Source organism: Erpetoichthys calabaricus, chromosome 14 (assembly GCF_900747795.2).
Source record: "Erpetoichthys calabaricus chromosome 14, fErpCal1.3, whole genome shotgun sequence".
NCBI classification, from domain to species: domain Eukaryota; kingdom Metazoa; phylum Chordata; class Cladistia; order Polypteriformes; family Polypteridae; genus Erpetoichthys; species Erpetoichthys calabaricus.
In genome coordinates, this window is record NC_041407.2 from 69,035,801 (window position 1) to 69,048,761 (window position 12,961).

The window sequence follows — 12,961 nt, forward strand, 5'->3', positions numbered from 1 at the left end:
GTCACTCAATAAGTACTTTTGGTCCCTCTGGAGACAATGATGATCAGCACTTCCTATCTGTCTACATTAATAATTCAATGTACTGAGACTACTGTACTGTCAGTAGCTATCAATATTACTGTATAATACTATCAGCTTGGAGACAGATAAGTAACTTTTTTTTTTTTTTGCATTCAACATTTTATTGCTTACATCTCCAGAAGACTGGGTGCAAATCCTGGTGCCAGTCACTGTCTAGGGACTATTTTTATGATCTCCCTTTATTCATATTGTTTTTTATATTGAAACTTCACCTTTCCTCTCACATGCCACAGCAGTGCCAATTGGTTAGTTGACAACTGTAGACTGGGTTGGTGAGAGCATATCTGGGTGTGTGCATGACTATTGTCTGTGATGAACTTGAACCCTGTCCAAGCTCCAGTTCTCAGTGACTCAAAAATTGAATAAAAAGTGTACAAAAAATTTTAAAATACACAAAAAAATTGTTAATAAATTGTTGAAGATAAGTCTGACACCTGACACTAGGCTCCCTTGGTCCTCACTTCACCATTCTAATGACACTAATAATGAGTGAGAATCCTTACAAAGTCATTAATATAAAATGAAACCCCAACATTGAGGCAGCAGTCCTACCCAATAACTATTATTAGTATTAACATTAACATACAATATATCTGAGTAATTAGAAATTACAAAGTTAACAAGCAATAGAGAAGGACTGTAATTCTGAAATCATTAGCAATGTCATTTCACCTAGAATTCAACAAATTATTTTTCATAATTGCATCCATTATCTAACACACTGAGTCCAGTGAGGAGAAAGGACTGAAGGAGCAAAATCTTCAAATGGATATTTAACACTTGACATGATTGGAGGTTTTACTTTAATTAAGTTTTTCAACAAGAAGATTGAAACACAGATGGAAACTTGTAAAGGGAAGATTTTGCACAAATTTTAGAAAGTTTTTCCTCACATAGAGGATCTACGTCACATGGAATAAACTACCAATAAGTGTAGTAGGGAGAAGCATTTTAAGGACCTTGAAACCTGACTCAGTATTGTTTCGGGAAAATAAGGCTAATAGGATTGGGATGCTTTGTTGGACTACATAGTCCAACTGCCAAAATGGCTCAGGCTGGAACAATTTAGATTTTTAAGTAAATCTGAGTATCTAGAGAAAAATCATGAACAGATGGAGAGAATTCCCACACATAATCACTGAACGAACAGGAACTCGAATTGTTGCCCTAGTATCCACTGCACTAGTGTTTCTCAACCACTGGGGACTGCCACCAGAGGGTTGTAAGTTACTATTATTTATATTGGTAGAGGGTCACAGCATGGTGGTACTTTGCCAACTGCGCTTGATTATACCAAATGCATACTGTACCACATGCTCTGGTGATCGGGCTCAATTAGCCAGAAGGGATCCCCACCCCACATATCCCATTGATGGGTTGCAAAGACATTAACATGGGAAAAAGTGGGTTGTGAAACCAAAAAGATGAGAATCATATATATATATACATACTGTATATACAGTATATATATATATATATATATATATATATATATATATCCAGATGCATAAATCTGTGCATATGCCAAGTTCCATGCACTTCCCCTTTACAAACCCCAATGAAATTTAATGCTCTTGCATATACCTACAGCACCACCCCGACTCCTCCCAGAATTTTGCTTATTTTAATTTGCAAATCAATATAAATATTACCTTCTGTTCAGTGTTTGTTTAAAAAACAATGGAAAGGGCACATGAAATAAAGAAGAATTTTACCGAATGTGAAGTGGAGGTAAGGAAAAATGTACTATTTCTTGGCTTACACAGTGGTATAAGAATCAAAAGCGTGGCAGAGGACAGACGCTGTTCTGGAGTCCCAAAATGCAGTAGTGGATGCTGTAAGAGATGTGGCCACTGAACTAAGGAATATAAGGGCTTATATAATGTGAAATTGACCACAAAAGAAATGAATTGGTTAAAAAATAAATGCTGCATCTGATTACATGTTTTTACATTCAGCTAATTACATTCAAATTAAGTTGTAACACTCTCCGACTTGGTTGATCTTTGGTAGTTCAGGGTCAGGTTCATCATAGCGTATCTCTTCAGGTACATTCTTATACACTGTGACACACTTTCTGTGGACTATAGAGTAGCACATTAATAGAATGGAAATGCTTTCTACTTACAAATTCATTCTCTGAAGGTGCCTTTGTAGTGTAGCGACAGCACCAAGTGCCACATTGGATCGATTCTCTGGTCTTTACTTTCAGGTGACTCACTATCCTTAAAAGGACTGCTGCATTAGTTGGAAAAAAACACCTACAACTGTTCAGAGCTGCCGTTTTTATAGGTTTTCCAGATATATATGATGTAATGTCAGCCTATTCATTTGATAATGCTGGCTGATGTAACTTGTCCGGCGTCGTTGCAATAACAATGTGCATTCAGTTGACCATTCCAATTACAGTTGGAAAACCGGACGTTGCTGCGAATTGCACTTTTATGTTTGCCAGTTCAACCACAGTGTAAGAAATCTTATTTATTTGAATGAGAAGCGGATAATACCATCCTATACAGCTCAGTGATGATTGTGAAATACCTGATCGGTCAGCAAGTTCAGATTGAAAAGCTCCTGGGGATAAAAACCAGAGAGTAGACAGAACCTGCAAATGAGCAGGTAAAGCACAATTCCTCAATGTCTGCCTTTGTAAAGCCAGCACCATTTCAGCACACAGCTTCAAGAGGATAGATCTTGGAAATCGAAATCCACTTAGAAGCCAGTCATCATATGTAAATACACGCTGTCTTCTAATTCTTCCATTTGCAATGTCTTCTAACAACGCTAAAGCACTATTGTATTGTTACAGAATCATTACAATCAAGTGAATTAATTTGGTAAACGATATGCAATTAATTTTGGTGTATTGGATAAAACCCGTATCATGTGTGTGTATCTGAAAAAGAAAAGTAGACCACTGAAACAGTAGCACTGCTTTGATGCCGGGTGGCTCCAGTTTGCAAACATGAGTAGAAAAATGCGTTTGCAAGGGGGGATTCTGCCGTGAAAATGTGCGTGGCTTTACGCCAAGTTTAGTTTTTATACATCTTGAAGTGAGCGTGGAAACGAGTGTACCCAACATTTTTGTGCATACACCCTATTTATACATGAGGCCCCAGAAGAACACTAGATAAATATTCATCTGCACAAGTGTTAGGATTCAAGCTTTCTTTGTCTCAACATGTAATTCATTTTAACCAAGGTTCTTTACTTGCAGCCCTTTTCCTTTTTTATCTGTATCAGGTGTACTACAGGTTTTGTAGAATGTTCTTTCTCTTAAAAAGAGTATGTGACTTCCCCTGTCCATACTGCATATATTCAGAATGTTTTTCTTTTTATTTTGCAGTTAAGATACCCACCAGACGCACTTACATTGATCCTGAGACCTGTGAGGACCTGATCCAGGCTGTCAGCCTTTTTGCTAAAGAATTGGACAATTCCAGTATTAAAATTGAAAGGATTATCAGCACAGGTAATATTGCATCATGTTTCTCTATGTTTTTTCTGTGATCTTTATGGCTCTGCCCAATGATAGAAATACCATATGATTAAACCATTTTGGAATTCATAACCCTCTTAAACAGTGTCTAAGATTTTTTTTTCATTTCATGTCCACATTATTTTACTGGATATGTAGATGATGAGACTAAGGATGCATGCATTTTAACTTGCATAAAAAAATTTTATGGCTAAATTTTACTGAAATGTTAAATGTTAGATATACAGATTAATTCATCTGAAATCCATGATGGTAGTGAAGCTGGTCATTTAGACTTCACTTGCTATACTCTGCTAATTACAGCATACAAAGTGAATGAAATTGGTAAGGCTGTAGATTTAACAGCCCATTAAACTTTAGAAGGAAAACCCCAGGCAGTAAAAGCATGGGTCCTTTGTAATGGCGCTAGTAGTGAAACCTCATTTTCACTTTCCAGTGTGTCAGGTTGGATTTTGAATTTTCAGGCCATTGCATAATGACAATTGCAGTTGAAGTGAATTTAGGGTGTCAAACTTTTAGCACTTCAAGAAGATTACCTGAGGCAGAAGTCCTTTCTGATCTTGGATAATCAAGGAATGTAGTAAAAATTTCCCGATACACCATTCTTCCACAGATTACATTCTTGCATGAAAACTAGGCTTCTTTCTTAAATATAATTTTACACTGAGAGTCCACTTAACTAAGAATCATTAAACATACTTCCATAATTAAACGCGTAGACACTTCTGCTTAAAGGAAAGAAGCAGGTATAGATTGTGCAAGTGGGCAACTGAGAGAGATAATGGGTGAGACTAAAGACAACATAGCAGAGGGCACCAAATATCTTGGTGTGGGTGTATAAAGAACAGCAGGCAAACTGGAAATTACTGTACATCCACAACAGTGTCAGAGCTGAATCTAACTTGAACAGTCATTCTAAAAACAATTGGAAACATAGAGGCAAACATAGGCCCACATCACTTGAATTGAGTAAAAAATGGGCTACAACCCGATACAACAGTGGTGGACAGAGAAGTATATCAGACAACAAATACAGCACTGAAGCTTTGAACAAAATCACCTGGCCTCTGATTGTGCTGATTTATGCAGATTTAAGACCAGGGATATGGAGGCAGACATAAAAACCTACAGATCCATCCTGCTGGGTGTCAACGATTCAGACTGAAGGTGGCAGTCTAATACTGTGAAGGGTGTTTTTGTAGTATATTATATATTTGGTCATTGATGCAAGAGGAGCAAAGTTTGATTGTCAGTAGATATAAATGTAATGAAATGATAAACAAATGCAACACATTATCAAAGACAACACTATAGTGACTTCAGAGTTAGAAGTATCTTGGGATAACCATAGACTCAAAGCTGACTTCTAATCAAAACACAGTAGCAATCTACAAAACAAAAAAACAGCCTCTTCTGTCTTTTTAAATGTAATTCTAACATTATTAAATGTTATATTGTTTTGTTTTAACTTATGTTCTGCTGGATTGGTTTAGAAATCTTCACGATACCAACAATTAGAAGATTATTCAAATTGTGAAATCTATAGATAGATAGATAGATAGATAGATAGATAGATAGATAGATAGATAGATAGATAGATAGATAGATAGATAGATAGATAGATAGATACTTATATAATTGAATTTCTGTCTGTTAGAGCAGCACCCAAAAACCACCGTATCTTTTTCTATAAAACTTTGCAGTTATTTCTGGTACAGTCCAACTTGGTATAAATATCTGGAAAAAATTAAATCTGAGACAAACTCATTTTTCTGCTGAAATAATACTAAATTAATAACACTACGTATCAACTAGTGTGCCTTATGGTAATTGCTCAGAAAGAATGGCACTTTGTTTATTTAGATTATCTTTTTTATCTTATATTTTATTCTTTTATATAATGTATTGTGGCCGGGTGCAGGAATGGCAACACTCGAGACTCCAAGAAATTTTGGGGTGTCAATTAGGTCGTCCCATTTATTGTCTGGAGACAAAAGCAAAACTGAACAAAAGAAAACAATGTTCAGCGTGTGTGTCCCATTATGAGGGAAAAACTCAGGCATAAGCTTAAAGGTTGGGCTGGGTAGTCAATTTATTGCTAGCGGATCTCCGTCTGGCAGGTCACTTGAGCCAGTAAATGATGTCCTTTTTCAGGGTGCCCAGGTTTTTATGGCAGCTGGACTGGAAGGAGTGGAGTCAGTTTCCCTTATTGGAGAAAGAAAGAGATGATAATGTTAGCGGCAGCCAAACCCTCTCATCTTGGAGGGTTATTATATACCGCGACTCAGCCTATGAAGAGATCCTTCGATGCACATACATTACTATAATATATCCAGTATATTTTAACTTAGAATATAGGTTAATAAATGTGTGTGATTTTGTAAAGACAAAAATGTTTATCTGTATTTTCACCACTCATTTAGCCTCTTTTTCTTTCCAACCTATGACAGTGAAATGTCACACAGCCCCCTTCATTTTTTTTAAACCTGGCAATTTCACAGATAGTTATAGTTCATTCAACCAGTCACAGCTACTTCTAGCCAGTTATTGATGAAATTGGACATTGCAGTGGGTATCAACCAATTACAGCTTGTAAAGAAGAAAAGTACAGTACAGAAATTATTTTTGCAGTAACTGTCAGACCCTGCTTTGTACTGTAAATATGTCAAAAAAATTTTAAAATATTTTTTAAAATTGAAAAAAATGTATTGGAAATTGTGGGAACATAATCCTGATAATGATGATTAAAGGCTTTAGCAGATTTGATAAATAATCCTTTCTTATTTGAATGCCACATTTATAGTAAATTAGTAAACTATGGTGGCATAGTTGTAAAAAGATGTCTTTTATGTATAGAAAATGTGTTGCATTTCACCCTGACATTCAGAATTGTGTTGCTTGAGTTTAACAGTGTCACACATTTCTCATACATACAAAAAAGTTAAAGGTTATTTCCATGCTGAAGTGGAAAGGAGATAAGTGACACAATGTTTTGATAACACAACTGATGAAGCCTATACAGTCAAAATGTCATGTCTCTTACCTTCTTTCCTTTTCACCATGGAAATAACCTTTAACTTTTTTTTTCAGATACACACTGACAAAGCCCTTCACTAACTTTGTTATGTTGTTTCGTCTTCAAAAAAATATACAACCTATATAGAGAAAAGGCTCTTGTCGTCTTTTTTTTTTTTTTTACTAGTCATTACTTTTATTGAAAGAAATCCATTTAAAGGCGTCACTCTGTAGGTTGTAGCCTCTGGCGGACCTCATCCAGTTGGGATAATTACTCTTGAAATTTAACTGCCATGCCCCGCCTACTCATTCAAATTAGTCATCGATTCGCTTAATAGAGGATTGGTATTTATAGATGTTTGCAGCTTGGATGTGGTGGAGAGTATTTGTGTAGCATGTCACCGACTTGAAATGAACTAAACAATGTTGGGCTACATTTTATAGGAGGTGGTAATTTGACTGTTTTTGGGCTGCAAAGTGTCTGTGAAATCTGGCACCCTGCGCTCAGTCCTCATTTTCTCTCAGTGATCGAGTTTGAATGTTATGACTATGGTGCATTCTACACCCTCTGCAACATTTTCCATATCATTACTGAGCTACTGAATTATTATTACTGTTCTACAAATTGGTCTTTTCTGCAAACTGACTTCCATTTTTCTAAATTTTATACTTAATTTCACAGTAAAATTTCACAAGGCCTCCATAAGCTCAGAAGCACTAGATGCTAAATAATACTAAAATAATACATGCCACATTGAGGAGGTCATAAGTGTCAGACATAATTTTTATTTAATTTACACATGTAACATACTGTACCGTCAAACTGATTTAACTTCCCAGGAAGCTCTGTGGTTTTACATTCAAAACTAGACTTATTTACAGTTTTTTGGTGATCAGTTTAAAACTGTTTATAGTGTTTGTTTTACATTTTTTACTGTAGAGTTGAGAGGGGGTTGGTTTGCCTACCACCACTGACTGATGCTAACTGGTATACATGTTCTATTACTGGGGCCATAGAAGGCTTATTTTGAACTTGACCAGTTCTAGTGATTTATTTGGGTTTGCTACCACTTACAAAAAAGATAAAGAACTAAACGTGCTTTTACTACTGAGTGTGTCTGTTTGTCACAGTGCATTGTATCACTCTTCCACGTCAAGCCAGGTACAATGGCTAGTGATACATTAAAAACAAGAAGGTTCCAACAGTCAAATCTGACATAGCTGTTTAATAAGCAAGTATTGGAGAAACTGCAGTGCAGACTGTCAGACAGAATTCACCTGCTGCATTCAGAATTTCTGTTTTTGCCATCAAATTAGAGGTTCTAGCTAAAGAGAAAAAAAGGCAAACAATTGAAATACTCGTTAATTTTGTCAATAAGTATTTAATATTTAATAAACAGGCAGACTTAACTTGTGAATGAAAATAGTTATCGCTTTTTGCTAATCATTTGTTAATCAGTATTATTATAACTTTAATTTCTTACAAAGCACTTTAGGTTGCATTTAATGCATTAAATGTGCAATTTAATTGAATGTACTAATAATATTGTTAGTTTTTCAGTCTTATTGTTGTTTCCATTTTTTAAAATGTTCATATATGTAGTGAACCCAAGTTGGCGTTAAATTATTAACTAGCTGTCCCACGCTGCTCTGCCCATGTATAGTGAAACAGGACAAACTTTAAAAATCAATAAAAAAAAATGTAGTTTGTATTGAGAAGAATTTATATTGATAGCTTTCGTATCTGAACGCCTCTTGATATATAGTATTTTTGGTTTTGGTATCAGGGGCGAGGACATATAGGTTTCTTGAGGAACTAACCCGGGAGAAAGCAATGTAAAGTTGACCATGCGAGAAGCATGATGAGGTAAGATCAACCCCAGCCAACTTGAGTGTCTCTCTCTCTCTAGGCCTTGTTAATTGACATTGCAAAGCAAAGCTTCACCGGCAACTGTAATGTCTTGAATTGAAAGGGCATGTCCGTCACGATTAGAGGAATCTGAGAGATTAAAACCTTCTCCGCCAATGCCACATCAGGCCGACTTGAATGGTGAGTGAAGTGGGCCCATCTGCTTCCCCCTCCCCTCAGCCCACTGCCTCTCTCTCAGATTCGCGTGAATAAATCGCTGCCACAAGTGAACTATGATACTTAGCGCAACAAGAGAAGTCACAAAATCAACAAGAATGTTCAAGCAAATAATATAAAAAAACCCAATCTAAGTAGTTCTCTCATGAAAAGCTGACAGACAGCTTTTCCTATGTCAGACACTATTTTAAACTTTCCTTTTTATTTAGTAGGTTGGTTGTATTGAGGAAGCATCCATTTTCTGTGCTCACTTACTGTGGTCAGGGTGGCAAAGCACAACTGTTATAGTGGAAGCAGGAAGCAAGCCCAGTATGCAAAACCGATTCACCTCAGGTATTAAAGAAGTGCAGTCATGCACATACAGTACATACAATATGTAATAGACTGCAGCAGCCCTGTCATATTTGGTGTAATAGGCAAGATCCAGACACCACCCTTGAAGCAAATGCTTCACAAATCCACACCCCCCACTGCCAGGTAAAACTATATGGTTTAACTTGAATGTGGTACAATATGCAGCAATTTATTGAAATAGTGTTAAAAATACAAATTAAAACAAAAAAACTTACTTATAACAATTGCAATAATAAATGGTCCAACAATTATAGTTATAATAAGTACTGCCAAGCAATACTAAAAAAATTACTCCAACAATTTTCACATTACACACAACTATTTACAGGTATAAATTAAAGCTTATATTATACACACAGGATTTTCACTATTTGAATCCAAACTGAAACATGTTATTACACATTACAAGCCCATTGCACCTCCAAGTCTAAAACCTGACCCTTCTACCCATCGTTGATGCAAACTTATCAATAACATCATCATAGGAGCTCTTTCCAGAAACCTCATGGTTGACACCAATGACAGCAAGAGTACTGAGGTGGGCGTGTGTCATGGTGGTCCTCGGGTAAGTCTTAATAGGCTTAAGTTTAGAAAAGCTCCTCTCTGCTCCAACCACTATCTCTGGAGGAGTGACAGAAATCCCAAAGGTCATCCATAGATTTGGATAAATCCCCGTGAGCTGCTTTTCATGAATGAATATGAGCAGCTCAAGCACAGTTATGTTCTTTATTGGCAAATCATGCAAAACCTTCACACTGCTGTGCAAGTGTCTCTTCCATCAAAGTTAGTCTGTTCTCTTTGATTTAATGTCTTGCCAAGGGCTTCAGATTATTTTGTGAGCTCTTCAGCCAACAGATTTTGGAAGTCTGAGAGCACTCCAAACCTTTCCAAGAATGTGGCACTTCATGCAGTATTCTATATCACCCAGGTCAGAAACTGCCACTAACAGATACACGGCAGCAGAATTATACGGCAAATTGGTCTCAGAGAAGAAACACACACCAAGCACAAGAAGGGTGTATAACTCTACATTAAAGACTCTCCAGCCCACAAGAACCCAAGTGCTTTGAGGTTTCAACAACTCATACTATAAAAGATGCCAACAAACAAGTAGACATCTGGTTTTCAAACATTTTATCAACTCTGGTTTTAAAAATACTACACATCATATTACATTAAAAATTTCATGATAGTTAATCCAAATAATTTGAAAATGGCTCACTATATATTTATTGTCAAATCTTCATAAACAATTTGGTAAAGAATACTGCAATGACAATATATTTCACTACTAAATACCAATTATTTTGATTGAATTGAGGTTTGCTTGTCCAAATTAGTGTAAAATCATGACCCAAACTGCATTTTTAAAATGTTAAGTATCCTTTATAAAAAGAGAGATCATAGCAAAACACTTTGGTCATAAGGTGCACATAAAGTGGTTTTTAATTGTGATGCTAAATCAAATAATTGATTTACTACTTTTCACAATATTTTCCAGACATACTGCAATCCTTATACAGTAAGAAGAAAAAACATAGGTCTACCAGCAGACTGGGAAAGGATTTGAAAATTGAAAATCCTGCTAGTCTTTATAAGGGTTTAAAGGAACCTGGGAGATATATCTGAATGTGAGGAGCACCATTCAAAAATGGCTCAGCTAAAGTTTTATAATATAGAAACTTTAATGGGCATTTCTAAAATGTGATATGCAATTTTAGTTTTTAAGTTATAAGAAGAAGAAAAACATACGGGTGTGTTTAAGTCCAAAGAATCTGCACAGTGCTTGGTTTTGTTCATTGCTCTGAGGCTTGGGATCTGCACTGGCAATTGGAAGGTTGCCGGTTCAAATCCCATAAATGCCAAAAGGGACTCTGCTCTGTTGGGCCCTTGACCATGGCCCTTAACCTGCAATTGCTGAGCACTTTGAGTAGTGAGAAAAGCACTATATAAATGCAAAGAATTTAATTTATTTTTATTTATTTTAATTTAATTAGAAACTGAATGAGATCTCCAGATTCTGATTCTAGCTTTTCAAAATGAGCGAAGGAGAAATATGTTAACCTAAAGCAGCCATAAAGCATATACCTAGTGGCATCATTTGGAGTTGCATTCTAGGAAAAATTTCTCTAAAACCAAACTGTAAATGTTGCTTTTGCACAAGCAGGATCCTGATATTTAGCCAAATTATATACAGTATTTGTGTCAAATAGTCAAAGACTATATGTTTGAAAAAATGATGAGAATATCCAAGTTATTTCCTTTTCTAAATCAGCTAAGTGTGTCACAGTGTCATGGGGAACGGGCACCTAATCTAGAATCACTGGGCATAAGGCAGGAACCAGAAATGAATGAGACATTAGTCAGTTGCTGGACAAATTCATGACATATCTATACTAGACAACCGCCTGATCTATCTTGCAGAAGAAAATCAGAATACTTGGAGAAAACCTGGGAAAAGTTTTCAAACTTGACACAGGCAGCGACCATGCCAGGAATCAAATCTCAACCTCTAGGGCTGTGAGGCAGCAATGCCAAGCACAACTCACATAAGTACTTGCAGGAGAAACAAGCAAGTATGGATTTATATATAGTTTTGTGAAAATGACACTAAAGTTAATTTTTTAGTCGATTTTGTAATTGTGAAACACAAAACTTACTAAAAAGACTTTTTTAGAGGTTGTGAATGTTTTTGGGTTGGAATACTACTTTCTAAAGCCTCATTCACATTTCCTTGTTTACTTTAATTCTTTTCTGCAGCTGTGTAATTCATAAAATCTGTCACCCACCAGTAAAGTCAAATAAATGTATGTATCATGTTCATATCACTGCAGAGGAGCACAGTTTGCTTTTTAAAAATATGACATTCTGCATTTATTCCAAATGAAGGCACACTAGAATGCACCGTCATGGAAATTACAGTGTTTTCTTTACAGAAAAATGTCACCACACAGAAAACACATAGTTTTGCTGCAAATTCAGTTTTGTGGGAATTGTTACACTCGTCACTACACATGAGACTTGGATGACTCCATGAAAACAATTCTGTATGTGTCAACAAAAGCTCTTTATCTTTAGATTCTTCTTCATTCCTGTGCAGTTTTCAAATAGATGATGGAGTTACTTGCTTCTTAGAATGGCCTAATGGATTACCAGAAAGTGACGTTTTACCCATTTATTTTTGTTGGAAAATCAAGACTCATCTTATTTTTGGATACTTAAAGCTTTAAGTAGGTACATTACCAAAATGGACAGCACATGTGTGAAGTACTTGGTGTATCTGTTGCATAACTCCTGGAGACTAGGTTCAATTACCCACCTGATTGTCGAGTTTGTGAGTTTGCATGTTTTTATCCATAACTGCTGGACTTTTTCTCCTGATACTTCATTTTTACCCCCCACAGCCCAAAAACTTTCACAACAAGTTAATTAATGAGTCTAAATTGACCCAGTATAAGTGTGAACATATGTGTGCTTGTAATGGAACGGTGGCCTCATTTGGATGGAATCCAGCTTTGTGCCCAATGCTTTCAAAGATTCCAACTCCCATGACCAAAATACCAGGATTATGTGGGTTTAAAAGCAGACAAGAATTGTAATTGCTTTGTTGGATTTAGTTATAGTAGGAGGGGTGTAAAGGAGAGCAAAGGGCAACATAAATGGTTAGGGTCTTTTTGGAGTACCCCATTTAGTAGCACTGATGCTAATAAACGATGAGAAATGAAAAGCAAAATAAATGAACATAAGTAAGCTTCTTAGCAAGGTAAAGCCTTCAAAATAAATTACTTCAGTGGGCAAGTGTGGCAAGTTGCATTGACATCCGATTGATTCTCTTCCTTTATTTGGTGTTGATGCCATATCCGAAACAGTCTAGAATTGAGGTCACACATCTTGAGTAGGATTGTTCTCCTCTCGGGTGGAAGAAG

General features: G+C 36.2%; 1 protein-coding gene across 1 annotated transcript in view; it reads left to right on the forward strand.

The window, feature by feature from the left end:
* The window catches only part of LOC114664355 (ephrin type-A receptor 7-like), a 584,483-nt gene that overhangs the window by 529,184 nt on the left and 42,338 nt on the right, over positions 1-12,961 (forward strand). The window contains exon 9 of the mRNA XM_051919080.1: positions 3,428-3,553. Within this exon, the coding sequence (XP_051775040.1) occupies positions 3,428-3,553 (126 nt within the window). The remainder of the gene's footprint in view (positions 1-3,427; positions 3,554-12,961) is intronic.